At 55.6% G+C, this 25,222-nt stretch overlaps 6 protein-coding genes and 1 non-coding gene across 7 annotated transcripts; 5 read left to right on the top strand and 2 right to left on the bottom strand.

Annotated features, from left to right (window-relative positions):
- Positions 1–1,692: 1,692 nt before the first annotated feature.
- ColSpa_02545 (beta-hexosaminidase ARB_07893) lies at positions 1,693–3,566 on the top strand (the record flags this gene model as incomplete). Its single annotated transcript, XM_049268757.1, has 2 exons — positions 1,693–3,093; positions 3,141–3,566. The coding sequence occupies 2 exons, from the start codon at positions 1,693–1,695 to the stop codon at positions 3,564–3,566; spliced, it is 1,827 nt and encodes a 608-aa protein (XP_049124714.1).
- Positions 3,567–6,566: 3,000 nt separating this feature from the next.
- On the top strand, positions 6,567–8,346 carry ColSpa_02544 (cytochrome P450; the record flags this gene model as incomplete). The annotated part of the gene is made up of 3 exons (XM_049268756.1): positions 6,567–6,738; positions 6,847–7,357; positions 7,422–8,346. The coding sequence occupies 3 exons, from the start codon at positions 6,567–6,569 to the stop codon at positions 8,344–8,346; spliced, it is 1,608 nt and encodes a 535-aa protein (XP_049124713.1).
- An 883-nt stretch (positions 8,347–9,229) lies between these two features.
- Positions 9,230–11,262, bottom strand: ColSpa_02543 (aromatic amino acid aminotransferase; the record flags this gene model as incomplete). The annotated part of the gene is made up of 3 exons (XM_049268755.1): positions 9,230–9,487; positions 9,605–10,717; positions 10,840–11,262. The coding sequence occupies 3 exons, from the start codon at positions 11,260–11,262 to the stop codon at positions 9,230–9,232; spliced, it is 1,794 nt and encodes a 597-aa protein (XP_049124712.1).
- A 1,748-nt stretch (positions 11,263–13,010) lies between these two features.
- Positions 13,011–14,195, top strand: ColSpa_02542 (putative extracellular glycosidase; the record flags this gene model as incomplete). Its single annotated transcript, XM_049268754.1, has 2 exons — positions 13,011–13,101; positions 13,198–14,195. The coding sequence occupies 2 exons, from the start codon at positions 13,011–13,013 to the stop codon at positions 14,193–14,195; spliced, it is 1,089 nt and encodes a 362-aa protein (XP_049124711.1).
- A 424-nt stretch (positions 14,196–14,619) lies between these two features.
- ColSpa_tRNA_065 lies at positions 14,620–14,701 on the top strand. The gene has a single exon. It is a non-coding gene; the product is annotated as a tRNA-Ser (tRNA).
- A 4,944-nt stretch (positions 14,702–19,645) lies between these two features.
- On the top strand, positions 19,646–20,888 carry ColSpa_02541 (ATP synthase subunit gamma, mitochondrial; the record flags this gene model as incomplete). Its single annotated transcript, XM_049268753.1, has 4 exons — positions 19,646–19,701; positions 19,892–20,484; positions 20,552–20,685; positions 20,760–20,888. 4 exons carry the CDS (start codon positions 19,646–19,648, stop codon positions 20,886–20,888), a joined length of 912 nt encoding a protein of 303 aa, XP_049124710.1.
- Positions 20,889–21,388: 500 nt separating this feature from the next.
- ColSpa_02540 (putative lysophospholipase BODYGUARD 4) lies at positions 21,389–24,509 on the bottom strand (the record flags this gene model as incomplete). Its single annotated transcript, XM_049268752.1, has 2 exons — positions 21,389–24,347; positions 24,445–24,509. 2 exons carry the CDS (start codon positions 24,507–24,509, stop codon positions 21,389–21,391), a joined length of 3,024 nt encoding a protein of 1,007 aa, XP_049124709.1.
- Between the last annotated feature and the right edge of the window lie 713 nt (positions 24,510–25,222).

The following is a 25,222-nucleotide window of genomic DNA, read 5'->3' as shown; positions in this document are numbered from 1 at the left end:
CGAGGTGGATCCAGGAGCTTCAAGAGACACGAGAGCGCAGACGACGGACCGTAAGAAATGGATTTCTTGCGTGAATAAGTCTTGCCCGTATATTGTATACCATGTGGGTTTATCTGGGAGCTACACTATATGCGAGGCAACACGTCTCTATCGCTTTTTATGATGAGTACCTTGACTTAAATACAGGTGGCTTACGTCGAGGCTGTGTTCGATTGAGTTATCCTTGCTGTTCGCTGTTTGCTGGCTCCTTTACTTACGACCGGTCTTATTGCGGCGTGAGGCTCAGATGCACATGATGCTGAAAATGGGCAATTTCAGCGGCCAGATCTATCTCATCTATGCGCCTAACATTCCAGGCTTTTGTTTCAACCTCAGCCGGCAGGTTGGTGCATGTCCTTTCCATAGACAGCTAGGTGCATACGGTAGACGGGATGTTCGTCAGTGCCGTTCCCCCGCCCCCTGCCGCCACGCCGGTTGGCTGCGCTGAATCGCCTTTGTTTCTTGGCCACTACCACCCATGACTTGTGCCGCGACTCCTCACTCTTCCCCTCCTCGCCTGTTGCCTTCGTTGCCTTGGTTTTTTTTTTGTCTTGGACCTCAGGCGACATTGATGATCCCAATAGCCGCTCATAATATCAAGCACCTTGCATTGACATTGAAACTGAAATCACTCACAAACTTGTTCATAACGCGTGCCACACTAAGCCTCTATACCACCAGAGCGTCTTGTTTCCCGCCTTTCCCACCCTTTGGAATTAAGCTTGGCCACTTTAAACTTTAAACATCATTGTCCCTCTTCCGCCCTGGGTGTTCCTTTCTAAGAAACACTCGTTCACCGCTATCTGCCATCCAAAGGTCCCTGCGCGCCGCCGTCCTTTCTTGACCCCGTCGACTGCGCCATTCGGCTCTTTGTACTCGATAACTTTCCCGACGTTGCATTAGCATCAAAGCACAGCCAGTGTTTACCATTAATTCCATGCGCCTCGAGTAATCTGAGAGGCATTTCCCTTGTCAGTTGTCCGTCAATGACGAATCACAACCCAGCCTGTCAATCTAGAATATCAGGAACTGGAGACTGGGAAAGATCAAGATACTGGATCGTCGTACCATCGCTCAACCTAGCGCTGCGGGTCGCGGTCATCATACAGTATAAGACCTGTTCGCCGGTCTACCAAGTTCCAAGTCTTCTTGTTTCTTTTTTTTACGACCCCATAAGACCGGATCATCCCGAGGATCTCCTCCATAATCAGCCAGCCCCCCGTCGCTACCAAGTGGTGTGGGTTATCAAGCGGACTCAGTCGACCTCCAAGCTTGACGTAACGTTGCTCCGCGGACTGTAGCCACACAATCGCATCGCACTGCCAATTGGCCGGCCTGCTCTCCAACCACCAACGGTCATCCAAACTGCCTGCACGGTTATCTGCAAGGAGAGGCAAGAACGTCCACAAGCAACTGTTGCTACGTTCTCGTATGTCTTTCTTCTGATGCAGCTCAAATTGACACGCGACAATATTCTGCTCGTCGGTGGCTAAGGGGTCATTTCTTACTTCCTCCAAAGAACTGCGGCCCGCAAACACGGCCACTCCTGCCTCTAGTAGTTGATATAAGCAGCCTCGGTGCCTAATCTTGTTTCTTTAGCCGAGATATCTCCTTTTCTCCTCTCTCTCACATCGGTCCTCCAACTTCGCCAATATGTTATCCTCTTTCTTGTTCATCTCCCTCTCTCTCGTCCTGGGCCAGGTCAGCGCCGGTATATGGCCGGCGCCGAAAAAGCTCTCTACTGGCAAAAACGTTTTGTTCATAAGCCAAACACTGGAAATTACATACAATGGGGGATCTGTACGCTGGCTTCCTTCTTCCAATTCCTCCCCCAATGATGAGACGCAGCATACTGAGAATTTCTTCAACGCGCAGCTACCTTACACTTACGGTTACAGCCCGGCCTCAGGATCGACCTTCAACAGCAGAGACATTGTGCAAGGCGGCGTGTCACGCGCCCTGGGTGCCATTTTCCAGCAGAACTTTGTCCCGTGGAAGTTTCATGAAAAGAACAGCGACTTTGAGCCAGACGTCTATGCGACGGACAAGAAATCGGTCAAGTCATTGCAGATTACCCAGACCAGCGAGGACAAGCCTAGCACATTCAAGCCAGCAGCCGGCGAGGTAGACGAGTCGTACGCGCTGAACATAACCGAAGACGGCTCAGCCACACTAGTGGCCACGTCTTCTACCGGTGTCCTGAGAGGACTCGAGACGTTTGTTCAACTCTTCTACCAGCACACGTCAGGAACTTCCTGGTACACCCCATTGGCACCCGTGACGATTGAAGACGCGCCAGAATATTCCCACCGTGGAATCCTCATGGATGTGGCGCGAAACTTCTTCCCCGTCGAGGACGTTCTGAGGGTCATAGACGCCATGTCTTGGAATAAGCTCAACCGGATCCACATTCACATTACGGACTCGCAGTCATGGCCACTCGACATTCCTGCGATGCCGGATCTGTCTGCAAAGGGCGCCTACCGAAAGGGACTGTCCTATACGCCGGAGGACCTGGCAAAGATCCAAGAATATGCCGTCCACCGTGGAATCGAGCCCATCATCGAGATCGACATGCCAGGCCACATCGGCTCCGTCTCTTTCGCCTACCCGGAGCTCATCGTGGCCTACAATGAGAAGCCATACTACTGGTGGTGCGTGGAGCCACCTTGCGGTGCCTTCAAGATGAATGATACCAGGGTCGATGAGTTCCTGGACAAGCTTTTTGATGACCTTCTGCCAAGAGTCAACCCCTACTCGGCATACTTCCACACTGGTGGCGATGAGCTGAACAAGAACGACTCGATGCTGGACGAGGGAATCCGATCCAACTCGAGCGAGGTCTTGCAACCCCTCCTGCAAAAGTTTATGGACAAGAACCATGCCCGGATCCGCAAGCATGGGCTCGCGCCGTTCGTCTGGGAGGAGATGCCGCTCGAGTGGAACATCACTCTCGGAGACGACGTCGTGATTCAGTCATGGCTAGGAGGCGACTCTGTCAAGACTCTGACAAGCAGGGGCCATAAAGTGATCGACAGCAACTACAACTACTGGGTGAGTTTGCAACTACGGGCTTGAGGGATAGTTCATTAACAAGACAGTACGCCGACTGCGGCCGAGGACACTGGATGAACTTCGACAACGGGTTGGCTTTCGAAAGCTTCTTCCCATTTAACGACTGGTGCTCGCCGGCGAAGGGATGGCGACTCATGTACGCGCATGACCCGAGAGCAAACCTCACCGACGAGGAAGCCAAGCTCGTCCTCGGAGGGGAGGTGGCCGCATGGAGTGAATCGATTGATCCCGTCAGCATCGACGGGATCTTGTGGCCGAGAGCTAGTGCGGCCGGCGAGGTGTTGTGGTCGGGTCGGCAGGATGCTTCGGGGCAGAACAGAAGCCAGTACGACGCGGCGCCGAGACTGGCCGAGTTCAGGGAGAGGATGGTCGCGCGGGGCGTGCGATCGGAGCCGGTGCAGATGACCTTCTGCACGCAAGGGGACGCGACTGAGTGCGGCTACCCCATGTGAGAGCCAAGAAGATGACCACTGCTATCGAGGTTTGGGTTCACGACCGGACTCGGGAACGGGCTCCGTTCCTTCACATGGGCTTGAGTTGGGGAGGCATGAGGCATTCCGTACACTTGATATACCTTTCTGTACATGTCATAGATCAGGCTTTGTGCCCGACGCCCAATAATGTTAGATGACTGATGGACTGCCTATTCCGGTGCCAGCGTGAGAAGCCAGGGTTCCCGTCGGCGAGCTGCCTCGGGCTCACCAACCGGCTTCCACCCACACCTCCGAGCCCGTAAGCAGGCGCCGTCGGTGTCCAGGTTTGGTCCGTTGGCCAAAGATTCGTCCGGATGCCCGTGGGCCTGCGGGGAGGCAACGACAAGGTAATCTCGACGTCGTCAAACCCGGGGTTGAGTATCTAGCGCGTTTGGGGACTTCGCATGAACGGCCCTGTTGCGAGACGGGATCGACCAACGCAGCAGCTTCTAGGAAGGGAATGGCTAGTCACGTTGCGGGGGTTGCAGTTGCACATGTGTGATTATCCCGGGGATCAGCTGCGCTGTGAAGGGGGAGGGGGAGGGGAGGCCGTTCAGAGTCGCGTGGGAATGCAGGCTTTGTTCTTCGAACGAACATTGGTCTCGCGCGACGCTCCCAGTCCAACCCTTTTTCTGACATCCGGATCCGACGTCACGCTCCGGCAGTGAGATTTTGTTGCAACATTGCTGATGGCTGTACAGATACCTACAACGCGCTAGCGGGAGGGGCCAGAGAGAAAAGCCACTCGGGCGATGGAAGCAGGGGGTGGGGGGGGAAGCTCAAATTGCGGGGGAAGCTTGGAGTGGAGGCGTGGTGGGGACCTCGGTCGCTGCAGCAAGATTCCCTTTCTGGGTATTCAGATCGTGGCGGGTGACCCGCACGGTGCGAACTTTTAATCGACATAAAGTTGCCAGTCAGGTCCAGCGCGGGAAAACAGCAGAGCCTCCGAGCAGAACTCGAGAATGATGTAGAGCAGTAGTATAGTGCGTAGCAGGCCTTTGTCTACTAAAGAATAATGTATTGGGTCACCAGATACAGGTGTCCATCTCACAGCGTGGAGGGCTACATGGTGTTCTACAACGCCGAGCCGACAACGGAACCAATACGCTTTCGAAACAGGTCACAATGTGTGTGGTTCGATGAAGTCGGATGTATGTGTGGACGACACACCTCTGCTGGGCACGCCGCGCGCAGACGCTGCACTGTGCGCAGCCAAAAGTCTCACTCGCGTGTTTCTTGGAGTCAATCTCCCGAAAAGCTCCAAATTCTCTGATGATGATGATGATGATGATGATGAGAAGACGGCGCAGCGCTAGAGCAGACACCGAATTCGCACCTCGGAATGGAGGATGAGTTGTCCCTTGCAGAGTTTTCCTTTGCCTTCTCTCGCCGTCACTCGACTAGGTAGCTGATAGCCCGCCACTACGGGGTGGGACATCTGTCGAGCAGACGACCCGATGCAGGCTCGCTTCACCGTGCACAGCGCAGGGGAAGGGACCGGCTGCTTCCCAAGATCGATTTTCCCCACAACACTTTGGGCCTGGGATCCGCTTACTATGTACTCGTGCCTGCTTTCAAGTCAAGTACTGCATTACTGTACGTTCAAACCCCCTGCAGACCATTGATGTTCCAAACAGTCCTGCCGCAACTCTGCAGACAGCTGGGTAGCTCGTCTTCTCCGTTTCCTGCCCTGTTCCCCCCCCCCCCCCCCCCGCGTGTGTGGTGCGGAAAACGTCAAACAGGGAGGGAAAAAAAGTTCGTGTGGTTGAGCGGCGCTTCCGCCGTACAACGCAACATGGATTCTCTCCACCCATGCTTGTGCTTGTTCTGGCGTGGTTGCGCACAACGGCCGGTCAATTTTTCTTGCTTGAGGCGAAGCCGCGCAGTGGGCATGTGGGTGAGGTATGTTACAGATCAGTCAAGGCACGCCGAAGCGCGATACCTGACTGGTGTTTGGTGACATCCTGCTTCGCTTGTGATACGGACCCAAGACTACACTAGGTAGTAAGCAGAACACAGAAAATCAACATGGGATGTGGGATGTACTCGTTGTACTTGCTGTACCATACCATGTGGCTTCAACGCGGCCCCTAGCACACAGAAGGGTAAGTGTTTCGGCCGTGGGCGGACAGACGCGAGGGCATCCGAACAATGAGTGATGTGATTTGCTTTGCAGCCCGCCGTTCTCATGGATGACTCTTTTGGGCCATCTGGGCACCCTAGTCGTCCTTCTGGCATCCTTCCCTCCGCTCGTCCTCTCATGCTCCTCACTCTATCTCCCCGAAGCATACGCTACATATCTACCTGAGAAAGATCAGATCAAGCCGGCCCAGTCCTCATGGAGCTCTACGAGCTGCTTCCGGAGCACCCCCGTAACCGATGTACAAGACTTTGGACGGACTGGGGGTCGAGATCCAGCGTCGAGACATTAAGTGGGGATGAGAAAGTAGGAGTCTCGAACCTGTGGGCTGGGTAGCGGTCACTGCTTTTAGACAGCTTTTAGCTCATTCGATACATACTTAATACCATCGGCCTCACCTATCCGCTCCCATGCTTCAGACGATTATGCCCATCTCTGCCAAGTCCTCTTTTTTTGGGGGAGGGGGGGGAGGGGGGCTCTATTGCTGTAAGTCGGATCATTGATTCCCTCCGTCTCTCCGCAGCGTCCTTCGTCATCTACTTCCTCCACCCTTTCCCTCTTCTTCCATCGTGAGACACGACGCCTTTCTTTTTCTCCTTTCACCATTGTGCGCCGTGGTGGCATACGACATATATTCCAGGGTCTTTCTCGACCATTCTCCAACACCACCTTGCTAAACTCCAGCTCTCGCGCATCCTTTGGAGACGCGGCCCTGCATCATCTGCTGTGATCCTGCCCTTAGTCGATTTACACTCTCTGCGACCTTCAGATCCCATCTAAACTATCCTCTCGGAGCGATTTCGCCTTAGACAAGAAACACTACACTGTAAAACCTCGCCATGGGCTTGATAGATAACATTCTCGGGTATGTCAACCTGAAGGTGGTTGTCGTATTCGGTGTTGTAGCATGGTGGCTATGGATTGCCATTAAGCGTTTCGATGAGACTATTCGACTGCGCCGGTTGGCGCCCGGTACTCGCGGTCAACAACTCAATTCTCGCCTCCCTGGTGGTAAGTCCGATCTACTTACTTCAGACGGTCTCTATCACAACGATTCAGTGGCTGTGTAACGGAGAGGTACACGCTTCTGGGTTACTGTTCACTTACAAATCCTCTCAGGTATCGACTTCATATACAAGGCTGTCCGCGGGACCATGGCACACAAAAACGTCGAATTCTGGGAGGACATGCTCTCCGCCGTGAAGGGATGGACCGGCGAGAAGAGGGTCCTCGGCCTGCGCATCGTCTTCACTGTCGAGCCCGAGAACATCAAAGCCATCCTGGCCACCCAGTTCTCCGACTATGGCAAGGGCGAGCCTTTTCACCGGGAGTGGAAGGAGTTCCTCGGTGACAGCATCTTCACCACCGACGGCGACCAGTGGCACGCCAGCCGCCAGCTCATCCGGCCCCAGTTCATCAAGGACCGCGTCAGCGACCTGCACACCTTCGAGTCGCACATCCAGACGCTCTTCAAAGCCATAGCCAACGGCGGCGCCCTCAACGGCGAGGACCAGCACGTTGCAATGGATGCCGTGGACGGCAAAGTCCTCGACATCTCGGAGCTCTTCTTCCGTTACACCCTCGATGTGGCTACTGACTTTCTCCTGGGACACGACGTGAAGTCGCTTTCGTAAGTGTCTTCTTGGGACACACGTCAACGTTATCCAGGTCGCAGACTAACGCAATCTTCTCAGGACCCCCAAACAGGAGTTCGCCGAAGCCTTCAACGAAGTCCAACGAGTCCAGAACATCATCGCCCGCGCAGCCAAGCTGAAGCCCTTAATGCCCCTCTTCTCATTCCGGGCCGGCCTAAAGGTCATCAACCGGTTTGTCAACAAATTCATCGAGAGGGCCCTCCGCCTCAGCAATGAGGAGCTCGCCTCCAAGACCAAGTCCGACCAGGGCTACACCTTCCTCCACGAGCTCGCCAGCTTCACCCGCGACCGTACAGTCATCCGGGACCAGCTCGTCGCCGTCCTCCTTGCCGGTCGCGACACTACCGCCTCCTCGCTCTCCTGGACCCTCTACGAGCTGGGCCGCCACCCGGAGGTCGTCAGCAGGCTGCGCGCTGAGATCATCCAGCATGTCGGCCTCGATCGCGCCCCTACGTACGACGACCTCAAGAACATGAAGTACCTCCAGAACGTCATGAACGAAACCCTGCGCCTGTACCCCGCGGTCCCCTTCAATGTTCGCCTGGCCCTCAAGGACACGACCCTGCCCGTCGGCGGCGGTCCGGATGGCACGCTACCTTTAGCTGTCTGCAAGGACACGCCGATCGGGTACTCGACGCTCCTCATGCAGCGGCGCGAGGACTTGTACCCTCCCGTATCCGAGACCTTTGCAGACCCGAGCGAGTTCTCGCCCGAGCGGTGGTTCCACTGGCAGCCCAAGCCGTGGACCTACATCCCCTTCAACGGTGGCCCACGCATCTGCATTGGTCAGCAGTTCGCCTTGACGGAGATGGGCTACACGCTCTGCCGTTTGTTCCAAAAGTTTGAAAAGGTCGAGAGCTACATGGACGCCGTTGATGGCGGGAACCCAACGCTCAAGGCCGAGATTGTGCTCCAGCCCGGCGATGGTGTCAAGGTTGCTTTCTGGCGGGCCAACAAGGGTTAACTCAGACCGGGAACCTGCATCAAAAAAACAGTCTTTTTTTTTTGTTTGTGGCGCGATGACGACGGGGCGTCGGGGACGACTCTCTAATTGTGAGATTGATGATGGAAAGATGGTATCAAGTAACCAAAATCAGCTCAAACCAGCCAGGTCGGCAAACGTGGTCATGTCGACTATGGTGGACAGGCGACCACAACAACCAAGGAGGTTGAAACAAGCCTCCTTGTCCCAGCAAGCCATACAAGGCACCTCGGCCGCATGTTGCCCTCTTCTTACAGCTCACGTGGTCTAAACTGCTTACAGACTGGGGAGACTATGGGACGACAGCGAAGCCATAAGCAGATAACTGGACCATTTCAGTAGATTGCCGTGCGCCAAGGTGAGCAGCGCAGCCAGCGCCGGGTGGCTGCTGACGTGCATGGGTCCTCCACGGCACGATGGAGGGTACGTGGTTGTCTTGTCAGGCGCAGCCTTGCAAGGAATTGTTGGATATGCAGCCGGGATTTTAGGAATGGGGATTGGTCATGGGATATGAATGTCGGCGATGCATTCGCTTCGCTCCAGCTTCCATGGTGTTCTCAAGCAGGCAGATTGAGGAAAGCCGGAGTTCTCACTTGGTAATCCATAACAAAAAAATGTTGGCATTCATCACGCTGCTTGTAATCTAAAGATGCCTGTCTAGTCCTTGATTTTCATGACTTCCGCAACCGGATGGCCCAATCGTCTGGCATGCAACATGAGCATGGCGCCCAACAGCCTCGAATACGCCTTGGACTCTCCAAGACGATGCCAATCTACCCAACCTAGACAAGATGATTCTCGACAACCAATGGCTCAAAGACAAGTCCCGAAACCCCAGACCAGGAGTAAACAGAATGCCTTGAGTTCAAGAAATCTGGAAGCTCCCCTTGATAGCGGCACCCAAGCGCTGGATGGCCTCGTCCATGTCCTTCTCACTGGCCGACGCGAACGTGGCGCGGAAGAAGAGGTCCTTGAGCGGTGTGTCCTGCTCGGTGCGAAACCACGAGCCGCGGGCGCAGAGGACGCCCTTGTCGATGCACGAGTTGAAGATCTCCTCCTCGACCTCGAGCAGCGGGCGCGAGGGGCCGTCGGGGTGGGCGGAGTGGTCAATCTTTAGCCACAACTAGTACGGGGGAGCAAGCAAGTCAGAGGGGTTCACAATAAGGAGTCGACGCACGATCGGCCGGAGGTAGAGCCAAAACTCTGGAAGCAGAAAAACAAAAACAAAGGGCAGACTCACAAACATGCCGGCAGCAGGCGGCGTCCAGCTGACAATGTCACGGGGGAGATGCCTCTCGCACGCGGCCAGGAGCCAGTCGCGGCGCTTCGTGTACTCCATGCGCAGGTTCATGAGCCACTGCAGGTACCCCTCGTGGCCCCAGGTCTCGTCGAGCAGCTTCCACACGGCGACCTGCGAGAAGCCCGAGGGCCCCTGGTTGGCGACCTCGGCGTGGCGGATGAAGCGCTCAATGACCTGCGCCGACGCCGTCACCCACCCCAGCCGCGACCCCGGCACGAGCACCTTGGAGAAGGAGTCCATCCGCAGCACGCGGCCGTCCGTGTCCATGCTCAGGAGCGACGGGATCAGCGTGCCCAGGAACTCGGACACGGAGGCCGGCGGGGGCGCCGCGGGCGCGTCCGGGCCGGTGTAGGGCTGCATCTGGAGGAAGTAGTAGGGCTCGTCCTCGATGATGTACAGGTCGTGCTTCTGCGCCACGGCGTAGATGGCGCGCCGGCGCGCGGCGGACTGCGTCGCGCCCGTGGGGTTCTGGCCCGAGGGGACGGTGTAGAGCAGGTGGGGCTTCCGGCGGCCGCCGCGGGCCTCGGCGTCCCAGTTCGTGAGCATCTCGTCCATGGCCTCCGGGAGCAGGCCCTCGGCGTCGACGGGGACGCCGACGGCCTTGACGCCGAGCGGCGCGATGGTCTCGAGCGCCGTGGAGAAGCTGTACTCCTCGGTGAGCACCGAGTCCTTCCGGTCCTTGTCGCAAAACATGCGGAGCGTCTGCTCGAGGGCGCCCGTGCTGCCGACGGTCTGGCAGCACTGCCAGTCGGCGTAGGGCGGGTTGTAGACGAGCTCCGTGTGCTCCGTGACGAAGCGCATCATCTGCGCGGAGCCGGTGGACTGGGTGTAGTTGAGGGCGATGGAGAGGTCGTATTCGGCGTTGGGCTGGTCCGGGTCGCGCGTGTCGTACTTGCCGACGGTGAGCGTCTGGCCCGAGGCGATGGTCTCGGCCTCGGAGAAGTGCGGGGCCGTGGGGACCCGGACGGAGAGCTCGGCGAAGGGGAAGTAGGCGCTCGAGGGGAGTCCGCCACCGAGGGAGATGAGGCCGGGCTTCTTGAGGTGGCGGGCGGCCTGTTTCAGAGAGCAGGGATGCCGGGAGAGGGATTCCGGTGAGAGGTGGTCTGGATGCGTAAGTAAGTGTGAGTCAGTGAGTGAGTGAGAGACGGGAGGGAAGGGAGGGCGGGCAGGCTTACGGTCCCATCGTTTTGCTTGAGGTTTGCCGACGGCCTGCGAATGAGAGTCAGCATGTTTGCATTGGACGTTGTGGATGTGTTGCAGCATACGGGGGCCTTGAACATGTCACTATCTGATGCCGCGGCTACGCCTGCTATCAGCTTGCCGGCTTTGGCCCTGCGCTCCCGGACGCCATCGAACGGCGAGGGCTCCTGTCTCTTCTCGAAGACGGCTTTCCTCTCGACTGGGACGGCGTCCGCTACGGATCTGTCACCGGATTTTGAGTGGAATGGCCGCTGGATGAGGGGTGCTGGTGTCACGGGGGCAGACCCCAGGCCCCGGAGCCGGATGTCTGTAAGTCGAGACGTCTGGGTGTTTGACAGGGAACCGGCAGCCCGTGGGAGGGAGCCATTAAGGCCATGGCGAGCGGCTCTCGAGTACATGATGATCAGATTCGTATCAGTGGGAGCCTGTTGATGAACGATGCAAAGTCTATTGTGAGGTTTGGGAGTCTTTTTGGAGTTGTGTCATGGTAGTGTCGTTCAACGGGAACCGAGATAAAGGGCGTAGGGCGTATCTGACACTCGAATCGGGCGGGCAGGCAGTGAGTGGGTGGTGGGGCAGCCCGCAGCTACCCGCAGCTACCCATGTCCCCCGCCTGGTGCTACTATTCGTCCGTACCTTTTGGGTAATTAGGGGTCCCTGACCGCTGCGGGCACTGTGAGTGTTCTCTTCCCGTTGGAGGGACACAGTCAATGCCTATGCCGTGTGGAAGGGAGCGGTAGAGGAGACCATCGGCTTGTTCGGGAAGGATTGAGCGATGCCGGCCGCGGGAGAGTGGGCAAGGGAGGGGTAGCTCGGAGCCGGGGTGGGTCCCATTGAGTTTACCTCTGAGGACCGATCCGGAGGGCTTTAATGGTCGGCCGGATCCAGAGCTTACATAGTTCAATCTAGATATTGACGAGACAATGGTATGGGAGCCCGAGATAGTATGGTCCAACCAAATTATGCTGGACAAGTTCGTGGTACCGAGTCTGCAGTCGAAGGCAATGATGTCATTCGCCCTTGGAGTGCACAGAACTTCGAGCCCACCGCCAGCACACCGAGACCAAAGACAGCGCAACGGCTCCCGCCTCGTCTTCGATGCATCACGGATCATGTCGATGAAGTGTCACCGTTAGCTATGTGCGTCTCCGTCCGAGACACCTGTCTGTCGACAGACGCGAGCGTCACGGCCCCCGCTGCTGGCATCCGCGTAGAAACCCCGAGAAGACCCCTGCCCCGTCAACGATATGAGCCTTCGCGCCCCGCGCACCGCGGCTGTTCAGTGTTTGTCCCTGCCAGACACACCGTCAGATATTAGATGGCACCCTTCCAGTATGTGGAGAGGGTCTTGCAGGTTTCTTTACACCAAGCCAACGGGTCCAACGCCAAGTCTTGTGTGGGCTCCCAGCCACCCGCACCCGTCAAACACCAGCCACGCCATTTTCAACGCTACCTTCCCAGCCAATCATGAGCCAAGGATTCGTCCCAACCTCCCCTCATCTCAACTTTCTTTGCCGGGGAGCCAGGCCGAGTTGGATGGACAACGAACAAGGAACAACACTACGTGCCCATTTGATTGCTTGCTGTTCGTGTGCTGGAGGCCAAACATCTCGATTTCTTGTCCCTTCATTTCGGTCTCCCGTCTGCAAGACCCCACACCCTCCTGGCAATCTAGGCGGCGCGGCGCATGGGCTTGGGTTTCCAAGGCCCGGAAACCAAGAGAAAAGGAGCCCAAGGGGCCTTGCACGGCCCGATGACGCTACTGCAGCTGCCAGTGGCTGGATGGAGTATGGAACATGCAGAGCCATATAATTCCATCTGCTGCTGCCATCGATCACGGCCCGCCCGTGTGGTGTGCCCTTTCCCTCCAGCTCTTCCCTACTCACGTCTTGGCCCTTGTGTTACTTAAGTGCGACGTACCACGGACTTACACGGATCCTTGTTTGCTTCTTCCGCCTGTGACGTCGACAGCTCCTTAGGCCGTGACCAAGTCTCCCCGTGGCCATACTTGGGGGAATCATCTCTTCAAGTGAGAGAGATTTCTCACTGCACCTCGCCATTCCTCTCGACTTCCCGGTCCAGCAGTAACACATCCTCCTTCACTCATATTCGGCGGTGCAACACCCAAACACAAACAAATCACACGATGCTCTTCTCAAGGAGGCTACTCGCCGCCGCGGCGCTGGCAACAAGGGCATCGGCGCAGACATATTCGTCGTGCAACCCTCTCCACCAAAGTAAGTGGTCTCACCGATCGTCACGCGAACCCCCAATGCCATGGAAGTCGTCGCTTGTGTACTAACGAGCCACCTCTCCAGCAACCTGTCCCGCAGACACGGCCCTCGGCATGGCCATTCACGTCGACTTCACCCAGGGCGCCGTCAACTCCTTCGCAGCATCCGGAAACCCTACATACGGCGACGACGGCGTCACCTTCTCCGTCGCTGCCTCGGGCCAGGCACCTCAGCTCATGTCGCTCTTCTACATCATGTTTGGCCGCGTCGAGATCACTCTCAAGGCTGCCACCGGCGCGGGAATCGTCAGTTCCCTCGTGCTGCAGTCCGACACCCTTGACGAGATCGACATGGAGTGGCTCGGCGCCGACCCGACCGAGGTGCAATCCAACTACTTTGGCAAAGGCGACGTGACGACGTACAACCGCGGGCAGTTCCACCAGACGGACAACAACCAGGAGAAGTTCATGAAGTATACCATCGACTGGACCTCGGAGCGCATTGTCTTCTCCGTCGACGGCACCGTCGTCCGCACCCTCACCGAGGCCGAGGCCGACGAGAACCAGTACCCGCAGTCGCCGATGCAGGTCAAGTTCGGCGCCTGGTCGGGCGGCGACCCAGCCAACGCCCCGGGGACCATCTCCTGGGCCCGCGGGCCGACAGACTTCAGCCAGGGGCCCTTCCACATGGTCGTCAAGGATGTTTCCATTACCGACTACTCGACGGGGAAGGAGTACAAGTACACCGACACCTCGGGTAACTGGGGCTCCATCCAGGCCGTCGACGGCCAGGTCAACGGGAATCTCGGCAAGGCGGGCCAGGTCACATACACGGCAAGCGCTGCCGCCGAGACGGGCTCGCCCGCGCCAACGGTGCCAAGGGGCGGTATCGGCGCCGACGAATCTGCCACCGCGACGCAGACCGGCTGGCCGTGGGTCGCTAGCGCGAGACCGACTGGCGGCTCCGTCCCGGACGGCTGGCGCATGAACTCTGAGGGCAAAATCATTCCGGACGGCGCCGGGGCCTCGGTACGCCCTCAGTGCTTGGCCGTCCTGGCGTCTTTTGTTCTCGGTGCTGTCGCCTTGATTGGGCGGTAACGATTCATGATACCCATTGGAAGAGAATTTTGGTTTGGAAAAAGATGAGAGAAGTGGGCGTCAACGTGTTACGACCTTTGGAGGACGCTCGCATTGGATTCTGGCGGAGAACATTAGAGAAGCGGCGGCTTAGGCACATCTGGACAGGACTTTGCATAACACGGCGTTCTTGGAGCATTAATGGGAGCATGCATTGGATGGGACATCGAAGGAATCTGGTATGAATACATAGGGATAGATGCAGTGTGTTATACTGAGCCACCTCAGCAAAGAGATAAACGGCTCATGAAGTAATTGTACAACTGTTGTAACGATGGAAACCACTACCTTTCTAATAAACTGCATGAACAAATATTTTGGCTGTGCGGGGCTGTCTCTAGTGAAGGCTACATAGGATAGCTAATTGGAGTATCCTTTATCAACCGGCGTTGTGGCAGAGTGGTCTAATGCGCAAGACTAGAAATCTTGTTCCTTCGGGAGCGTCTGTTCGAATCAGGCCAACGTCGAGTTTTTGCCTTTTTGAGCCTCTTTCATCTTTACCGATACCGTCCTAGAGCGCACCACGCTGCAGCCTCCTCATTTTGCTTGAATTCTTTCACCTTGTTATCCTCTATCCTCGTTGCTGCGGCACTTGACATCATTGTCTGTGCCGGCAACGACGTTCTATTTCGGCCGACACGATCTGCTACCTCTGTTCTCCTTTCTTCTCACAAACTGCCCTTCGTCCTCTGAGGAGGCACATGCAAATTTGACGAACTTCCGACCGCTGAACAGCATTGGAATGTCAAGTCCTTGTATGACCCACAGCTTGCATCTCCCAGCCCCTTGCCGCTGTCGTTGTAGCATTTCTGATCATCGATAAGCTACTTTGTCGCGGTTGATGTACTGGAAGCGCAGCCTTGGGTGTCCGGTACTCCGTATAAGCCGGACGTTTGTATGCTCAACGATCTCATCAGAGATCGTTGCAACAGTATTGCCATCAGCATCCGAGAGGTATTCCGACCCCCTGGCCCAAACTGAAAAGGACTCATACAGGGAGGGACGAGATAACGAGGAGCAGTAGTAATTGTGACTAGGCATGACGAACAACCCAAAACGATCGCTCGCTTGTTACATGCTGAGCGGCCCTGCTGCATGGAACGTTGCAACTCAAGGAATCCAACAAGAACACTCAACACAGTGCCAGAAGATAGATTAGTCACGCATAACATAAGCTTTATGTCACTGGAATCAAGTGAGGGATAGCATACATCATATGTTCGTATGGCTGAAAGATCAGTGTTACTGAATTCGCTGTCTTGGAATTAACTAAGCTAGTATAGTCTACCTTGGACTGTATGCGGCTCTATGGCAAAGAAAAAGAGCGGCCGGCGGCAAAGAGAATCTCTATGCTCACCATTCTTGACGGAGGCTTTATGTATCCCCGTGTGGCATTTTTCTCCCCCTCTCGCTGTATGCATGAACACCTCAACTGTGTCGCCACTGCCGCTTGATTTATGCTTTCCTCCCGCCGTCGTAAGTGCCCAACGCCAGATAGCAAACCGGGGCTTTGCCGCAGTCTGCACTCAGACTGTGCGGACTGTTGGCGCTCGGAGTCGAAATGCTGAAATATCGAAATGCTTTTGGTACAAACAAATACAGTAGTAAAGGTTGCCGCGTGACGAATGGCTAGTGCAGCAAAGCACCTGTGAACTCTTAACGTCCGGATCAGAATTCCCACTCCTCGTCGTCAACGGACTTGATAGCCCAGCTGAACTTGTCACGGAGGGTCTTCGAGAAGAACTTCTCAATAGGAACGTCAAACTTCTTGGCGAAGACGACAGTGAGGCGAGGGTCGATGTAGTTCTGACTTTCGTTAGCATTTGTCTATCTTTAGTAGATTATCAGAAACTTACGATCTTAGAGGTGCTCAGAGCAACCTCCTTGTTGCCATCACGATCGGCGGCCTGCAGCTCCAAAGTCTTGACTCTGTCATCAAACTTTTTGACCTGTTCGTCAAGCTTCTCGATTGAAGGACTTCGGCCTTCCGGTTCAACCTTCTTCGACTTGTTCTCCTTCTTGAACTTCGCCGCAAGTTCATCGGCAGCCTTGAGGCGCTCCTTGAGCTCCTTGTCCGGGAACGGCTTCTGTCCTTCGGCGAGACGTTTCTCATTATCCTTTTCAAATTTCTTCGTGATCTTGCTACGCTGCTCTTCCACCAAGAACTTCTGGTGCTCGAGGATCCATTCGTCGGTCAGATCCTCGGGACGAGCAAAGAAGTCAGCGCCCTTCTTCTTCTTCACCTTGTTGTCAACCTGAAGCATCATCATTTTCGTCCGCCATTGCTGGTATCGGAGACCCTTAATACGGTCGCCAAGCTTCTCCATCTGTGCTTCATGCGCGGCACCGACTGTGCGCTTGTGGTTGCAAAGAATGGCCACCTCACGGTTGCAGTCGTTGTAAAGCTTGACCTTCTCCGCGATCGTCAAGTTCTTGTGGTCAACCAGCTTTTGGAGCAGGTTGGACATGGTGAAGGACGCGTTGTAGGTACGGAAGACCTTCGCTGTCAGACCTGGCATGTAATTCTTGAGATGGTTGTTCAGTTGCGTGGTGGTCAGGCGATCGAAGATGTCGTCGCCATCAGTCTTTGGCGGCTTCTTAAAGAGCTTTAGGTTCTTGAAGACCTGCTTTTCAACCGTGACTTCATCGTAGAAACGAATACTGTCCTTTCCGAGGAAGTCAAAGATGACGGTGTTGGGTTCTCGCAAGGTGATGTGCTCGTACTTGAGAGAGCAGCAACCAACGGTTTCGGCTTCGTTCTCGGCGTCTTTTTCGTTACCCGCTCTGAGAGCGAACTTGTCGATCAGGTACACTGCTGTGGCTCTCTGTCGGTCCGCCATGACCTCGCTCTTGAGATCCTTGGTGTAATCTCTACGGATCTTGTCGATGTGCTTCTTCAGCTCGCGGGCCTTCTCGAACTTCTTCATGTCACTCTGACCCTTGATGGCGCTGGCAGCACCAAGCATCACGTACTTGTAAGCGCCGTTGATGTTCTCCTGCCACATGGCCAACCAGGTAGCCTTGTTGTCGTGGACAACTGCCTTCCACTGGTGGCCCTTGGGAGGTTCCGGAACCTTGGCATCCTTGCCAATGTTGATCGTGATTTGCTCGGGATACACTCTCTTCTTGAGCTTTCCAGTCTTCGGGTGCTCGCCACGACCGCGGAAGAGACTCGGAGGTTCGACACGGAAGTTGCCGACCTTTTCTTTGCGTCCGTCCCACTTGCAATACATAAACGGAGCCTCCAATTCGTCTTTCTCTGCCTTTGCTGCTTTCTTCTCCGCCGGAGACCTGGTCTTTCTGATGGCGCTTTGCTGCTCGTAGTACTGAAAGATTTGTTCAAAGTTCATCTTCGAGAACTCCTTGATGTCGACCTTGTTGCCCTGCTTGTCAGTCGCGTGGCCTGACTCCTTCAAAACAGCCTTGAAGTCATCAAAGAAGTTCTTTTGGAACACAGGGTTATCAACGTTGTGCTTAGAGTTAAGCATGGCTCCAAAGAATCCGGCAACTTCCTCAGCTTCAATCGGAAGATTAACTGGCTTCCCGTCGTAGAGCAGCCTGACGTTCTTGGGAAGTGGTTGGTACTCGGGCGGGAACATGACTCCGTTGTGCTCCAATGTGGTCCACTTGACGCTGTCGTCCTCCTTCTTAGGATCCTTCCACCACTCGTACTCCTCTTCTTCGTCTTCTTCGGGGCCTCGCTCTCTTGCTTGGCCTTTGCGGCAGCCTTCTTGGCCGGTGCCTTTGCGGGTGCGGCAGCCTTGCCCTTCGCCAGTGGAGCCTTGGCTGGGGTAGCTTTCTTCACTGCCTTTCTCGCAATGGGCTCGTCGGAATCCGACTCGGCCTTCACACCATTCGACTTCTTCTTAGCAGAGCCGGCGCCGTTCGATTGGCGCTTCTTAATCGCTGACTTGGCCAGAGGCTCATCGTCAGATGACTCATCTTTGACAGCCTTCTTCGGTGTAGCCTTCTTTGCCTTGGCCTCGTTGGCACGGATGCTGCGAGCCTCCTTGGCGGCCGCCTTCTCAATGTCGGCCTTCTTCTTTGCGAGCTTGGCACCCAACGGCTGGTCGTCATCGGAGGATTCGTCGGGCAGAGCCGTCTCCTTGTACGAAGGAGGCAGGTTCTTGCCCCTCTTTGAGGTAAGCGGCTCGTCATCCGAATCTGTCTCTGGTGCCTTGGGCTTCGTCCTTTGTCGCTTGGCCTAAAATGATACCGTCAGCCTCGGATTCCCCCACCGTCCATCTGGCATTTGTAACCTACCAAAGGGGCGTCGTCGTCACTCTCGGTTTCGTCCTTGTAATTGACCTTGGGCAAAGATGAACGAGACTTCCGCTTGCCATTCGTAGATGGGCCGTCGATGTCCATGACATCGTCGTCCACCGGGCCATTGCGAATCGAAAGGCCAGGCGGGGCCGCTCTTGCCTTGGATGCGGTTCTGTCCATGTCGGTGTCGTCGGCCTTCGAAATTCTCGATGCAGAGACTGCAATGAGCGAGTTAGAAAGTTGCTAAGTTTTTCTCGGATGGTTTCGTAGGCAAAGGCCGGGATGGAGTGCAAAGGCACGCGACGAGTCAGGTGGGTTTGTGTGTAGACGTGGAGAGAGAGGGAAAAAAGTGACACGTCCGGCGTAAAGTGGCAGGCGCGAAAGGCAAAGCGTCCAAAAGCGCATAAAGTTTTAAGGTGGTTTCTTAGCGCACTTACCGTGTCCGTTAGACCTCGCGAGAGGTGCGTCGTCGTCGGAAGAGCTCATTGTGAGAGCGAAAGGTATCGGTTCGCGACGTTTACGGACGGTTAAGTAAGAAGTGAATCGCAAAGTCCAAAACCGGGGCCTTGTGGAGCAGAAAAAGTTGTGGTAGAAGCCGATCCGCGCAGAAGAATCGCGTAGATATAGAGGCAAGAGCCGGATGGTTGGAAAGGCCGCCACTTGCTTGGGTTGAAGACGCGGGGAAAGCACCCACGTCAAGTTCGACTCGAGGAAGGAGGGCGAGGTTTTCCGGGAGGGAATCGAGGGAAAGGAAGCTAGGAAAGGATGGGCGGGAAATTCATCGAAGACCTTCCAGCTGCGAGCGAAACTTAATGGGGCTGCCCCTAGGAGTCTGGGTAATCCAAGGAACCAGTAGGTAAGCCGGGAAAGCAAGGGCCAGTCCCGTCCCAGCCAACGCCTGCGCCACAGTCTGGACCACGTGACCAGCTACCGGCTGCCGGTCAAACTCAGTTAGCCGGGAAAATGAGGTGGATGGAGTCGGGTGCGAAGAATGCTAGCCGGGGAGGAAAATAACCTCGAACCTACCAATCTCGCTATCCCGAAGCACCGTCCGACAGCGTCAATTGATCTCGAAAGCGGTCGTGATCAATTGGTCCCCACACACGGCAGAGGCTCGATCTTCTTAATACCTACCAACTTTCACAATGCTTTCCCGGGCGGCGAGACCAGCTCTGCGAGCTGCGGCTGCGGCTCCCTCGCGGTAAGTCGGAATCCACATCTTCCTGAGCTCGGAAAATCGGAGGAAAGGGACTGTACGTAAGAGGACGCCACCACCGACGGTCGGTCATCAACGATTGAGGAGGATGCAATGGGACATTGGGAAGCGAATGGAGGCGATATCGAAGCAAGGATATAAAAGAGAGCTGTCATGCTGATTGCGGCGTTTCCAGAGTCACGGCCAGCGCGCCTATCAACGCTGCCACCTTCGCGACTCTCCGTGAGATCGAAGGCCGCCTCAAGTCCATCCGCAACATTGAGAAGATCACCAAGACGATGAAGATCGTCGCTTCGACCAAGCTCAACCGCGCCCAGAAGGCCATGACCGACTCCCGCGTCTACGGCGCCACCTCCAACGAGGTCTTCGACTCGGCCGAGACCAAGCCCCTCGAGGGCGAGGGCAAGAAGGAGCTCATCATTGTCTGCTCCTCCGACAAGGGTCTCTGCGGTGGTATTCACTCCGGTCTCTCCCGCAACATCCGCCGCCAGTTCCTCGAGAAGGACGCCTCCGCCGACCTCGTCATCCTCGGCGAGAAGTGCAAGGCCCAGCTCCAGCGCACCAACGCGAAGGACATCCGCCTCAGCTTCGCCGGCGTCGGCAAGGACGTCCCCACCTTCGCTGATGCCCAGGCCATCACCGACCAGATCGTCCAGCTCGGCGGCGACTACTCCTCCATCAAGATCCTCTACAACAAGTTCATCAACGCCACCAGCTACGAGCCCACCACCATTGAGGCATTTTCCGAGGAGGCTATTGCCGCATCCCGTAAGCTCTCTTCCGCAACATGAGCAGTATATCTATCGTACGAGTATATCTAACTCTTGATTCATAGCCAACTTCTCCGCCTTCGAGGTCGACGAGGAGCTCCTCCCCAACCTCCGCGAGTACGCCCTTGCCAACTCCATCTACTGGGCTCTGGCCGAGGGCCACGCCTGCGAGATCTCTGCCCGTAGAAACGCCATGGACGTACGTAATTCCCCTTCGCGATTACATATCCATCAAATTATTTTTATGAGCCCATACTGACTTGAGATTCGTAGAACGCCTCCAAGAACGCTGGTGACATGATCAACAAGTACCAGATTCTCTTCAACCGCACCCGTCAAGCCGTCATTACCGGAGAGCTGGTCGAGATTATCACTGGTGCCACTGCCTCCGAGGACATGTAAAGCGGGTTTGGAAAAGCGCGCATCAGATAGAGATGATTACTACCTCTCTTCCCTTTGTATCAAGCTACCAAGGGCGGCTAGTTGCCCTCAGTGTACCAAATCCTCGCGAATACATCCTGATCTAGAACATGGATAATTCTGTTTCACCTTTTATTGCCCTTCTCAAAACATTGAAATCATTGCCTATGCTGGTCTCATTCGTGATGTTGCTATGTACGGGCCTAGTGAGTACTATATATGTGTAAGGCTCATTACTGGGCAAAGAAAGAAGCAGCGAGACTCGCATCTCAAAGGCGAAAAGAGGATGACTATGACACGTGGGTATGCAGGACTCCCCTCAACGCCGATAAAACAAGACCATAGCCCCCAGTATGCATTTCGCCGCCATACGCGCCTGTTTGCAAGAGGCGAGAGAAAGCCATCTAGTCCGCTCCTATGTGACCATCCGTGAAGTAGTGAATTATGCTCCAGGTTGCGCCTTCGAAACCTCGCAATCACCATCAGAACCCAACGTCGCTGCCGTCACTTTCGGCGTAGCTGACATGCTTGGTCCTACGATGCTTCTGCGCGCTGCTCTCCCGCTGCGGTCCGCCGCCCTCCCCGTTCTGCGGGTTATACGGGTGCTCCCGCTGATACGCCGCCAGGATCTCGACGTAGTCCTTGTCCCACTGCGCCGACTTTTCGTTATATGCCGTAACGGCATCGGCGTAGGCGGCCTTCTGTTCGACCGCCTCGTCCTCATACGGCTTCCTCTCCTCGGGCGTGGCGGCCTTCCACATCTTGGACGTCATGACGCGCACCTCATTCGGCACAGGCTTCTTCCGCCCCGCGCGCTCCTCCTCGCACTTTTTGCGGGCAACCTCGAAGAAGGCCCGGCTGTAGAGGAGGTAGGCGTTTGCCGCCAACTTCGCCGGGCGTGAGGGCCTCTCGCCGATCTTGGACTTGATGTATTCCCAAGCCGCAAGCTCATAGGCCTCCAGACGCGCTTGTTCCGGGTCCTTGGGCCCTTCCATGTCCTTGCGTTTGTTGGAGACGCTTTCTTTGGGCAAAACCAAGGGCGTTGGAATGTCTATCGGGCCGAGGATAGAATCAACGACCTCCGATGCTGCGCGGAGTCCCGATAGGTAAGCTCCGTGAACGGTGGCAGGATGGGTGCCGATCGTGTGCTCTCCAGCGAAGAAGAGGTTGCCGATCGGGCGCGACATCGCATCATAGTCGTCCGGTTGCATATCTGGCCCGGCCGAAGAGTAGCTTCCTCTAGCAAACTTGTCTGAGGCCCAGCGGGTCACAACTGACTCAACGGGGCACGGCACCGCGGGTCCAAAGACGCTGCGTAAGACCTCGGTCGCCTCGGCGACCAGGTTATCGTTACTGTTATGCTCCGTGTCAAAACCAGCGTCACCCGCCATCAGCGCCACGAGGCATGGTAAACCTGTTGTCTGCGTGACGTTGAACCACTGGAAGAGGCGCCCCCTCGAGGATTTGTAGTCGCTCTGATTCAGACTATGCCGGTTAGGGGCATCTCGCAGGACACCAAATATGTGCCTCTCCGTATCCCAGAAAGGGTGGTCGTAAACCAGGACTAGTTTGTTGAGCACTCCATATCCTATCCGGGTGATTACGTCTGTTTTCCACTCCGGCAAAGGCGGATCGAATTCGACGCTGCCCTGCTTCAACACACCAAGCGGTATTGTCGAAACGACATAGTCTGCGTCAACTATTGATCCATCTTCACAGTGAATAGAAGCTCGCCCGTTTTCCTGCGTGTCGTACTTAATCTTCTTGACGGCAGACTTCGGCCTAACGTCGAGAGGCGTCGGGCAGTGCACAAGGCCTCTGGGGACGCTCTGGTACCCGCCAACGATCATAGTGTGCTTGCCTTCCCACTCGTTCCCAGCGTCAATGTCCCAACCACCTAAACTAAGGTTGTGAAGATTGGTGGCATTGCTGTATTCCAGGTTCGCCACATGCCAATTGATGAGGCGGTGGTCTTGGGCAGTCAAATCCACAATATTGCGATACTGAACGACGGCCTCGTCCATGACTGAACCAAGCGTTGCCGCTGGCAAACTCACGGCTTCGTTCAAATCAATATTAGCGTCGTTCGTAGAGCCATTTTTCAATGTCCATCCCATCATCTTAGCCTTTTCAGATGCCTTGAGGATGCCCGGGGTACCAGGCTGAGTATGTACACGTCCGGTCAGCTTGTCCGAGGAAACTGGCACCAAGTTGACTCGTTCAGGCACGTTTTGTTGAGAGACAGGTGGCGCATGCGGCAGTGCGGCAGTCGCTTCTTCAGCCTGGCTGATTGTCCTGTGTCCGTCACTCACGGCATCTCGCGCTTCATTGATCAGGTCTCGGTTGCCCTCGATCAGCTTGGAGGGCTGTGACTTGAACTTGTATTCGCTGACTCGATCCAAGCAGTCGTTGTACAAATTCTCCACAAGTTGATCTCTCACATAGTCCACGGGCTTGCCGTTTGAATCGTAGATTGTTGTCTCTGATCGCAGGGCACGGTATGGGAGACACAGCTGTGCACGTACAAGGACGTTCATTGGGTTGCCGCGCTCGAATCCCGTAATAATCATCCCGCCCATCTCGGCGGTAAATCGCTCCCCGTCAAAATCCGGCAGCGGTAGCGTCGGCTTTGATTTAAACTCTCTCGAGTATACCCTTCCACCAACTCGACCGCGCCCCTCAAGTACGACAACTTCCGGTAGCGGCTCTCCGAGCGCACGATATCGATCGGAATACTGCCTTATCAACCCATCGAGGTGTCTTGCGCAACCCAACCCGGACATACCAGCACCGATGACAACAATCCTTTTCCTCCTGGGCACGTTATCTGCAGCCGCGACCTGCTCGGCTTGGTCGCTTGTTGCTGGAAACTCTACACAACCAAAATTGATGTAGCCGCGCCGCACCAGCCAGTCGTAGCAAACGCTTGCAGTGTCAAACCACCGGGTGTTAGCGCAGCCGACCGCCTCTTTTCTCGTTACTGCGACACGCGGGTTGTTGTACCAAAGTCGAAGGATGCCGTTTCTGATGTTGAGATATGTAGTTACCTGGACATGACTGATGTGCTGTCGGAACATCTGGTATTCCTCTTGATGCAGAGCGTATGGGTTCAGCCTTGAGGACTCGGCAGCTTCTATGCATTGCCTTGCGTAGTCATAATTTGAGAGATTTGATGGGATAGACGATTTCGGCTTTACATCGAAGGATCGCCGCACTGCCTCGCGTATTGGAGGGGTTTCCGTCGATGGTATGGGGAACTCTTTATGCCCCTCTAGGTCCACAGGCGTCGTTGCCTTACTAGACACCGATGAGGGAACTGAAGACAGCTCAGACAGCTCGTGGTCTGATAGATTGGTCATCGGTGACTCGAACGACTCGTGAGGGGTATCGTGTGACTGGATATGGAGGGTTTCTGATTCGGCATCTTCTGCCATGGGTGAGCTGCTCGAGGGTCAGTAAAAACGTGCACTTGGTTTTGAGGGTAAACATGACGACACAGTCAAGGCATCTCATTGAAAGAGAACGAGCAGCCACGTACCCAGGGTTCGATGCGGGGACAGAGGAGGGCTCCGCCTCATCCTGACTTGTGTCATCTAGCTCCATGTCTTCGGTCCAGACGACGATTTCCGGTGCGATTTCCGAGATCGCTTCTGATGAGATTCGGCTTGATGGAGATGGTGTCGTCGAGTCTGCAAAGTTTGATGTCGATATCCGACTGAGCGTCGCGCTAGCCCTTGAAGGCGTGAAGTCTGATATGCGTGAGTCCCGATCAGGGAAATCCATCAATGAGCCCTTTCCAAATCCAGAGTCCTGCTTAACACGAGATCTCGGACTGGTTCTCATATTTCAGTCGTCGACTTGGATTGGATTCGAGGATGAGGTATGGCTATATGTTGGTGGAGGCGGGTGGTCGGCGATGAAAGATGCTCGGCCTGAGCCCCGTCCGGGGGTGTGATGTGGTGGGCCTAGTCCCAAGTCGACAACATGTTACGATATCTTAGCTCAGGTGAATCTGAATAGTTTCGCTGTGTAAGATCCGTCAGTTGATTTAGGTTCTCGGATTTGCAAGTGTTGGATATAAGAGGAGCCAGACATAAGGTACTGACCTTTTGACTGCGGAGACGCCACTGGCCCTGGCCGCAGAGCACTGTCCCGTCCTCGGTTGAGTGAGCCGTCCCGATATCGTTCGAATCGTGATGGGAGAACGCCGAACGAAGTGCATGAAATAATGGCTTATTGTTCTAGACAACTCTGTTGAGGAGACAGAGTCGTAGGCATGAAGAGGGAAATCGTCAGATACATGACCCGTTGAAATC

Source organism: Colletotrichum spaethianum (assembly GCF_022836535.1).
Source record: "Colletotrichum spaethianum MAFF 239500 DNA, contig04, whole genome shotgun sequence".
NCBI classification, from domain to species: domain Eukaryota; kingdom Fungi; phylum Ascomycota; class Sordariomycetes; order Glomerellales; family Glomerellaceae; genus Colletotrichum; species Colletotrichum spaethianum.
Note: the sequence above shows the minus strand (reverse complement) of the source record. Positions and strands in the feature narration are given on the sequence as shown.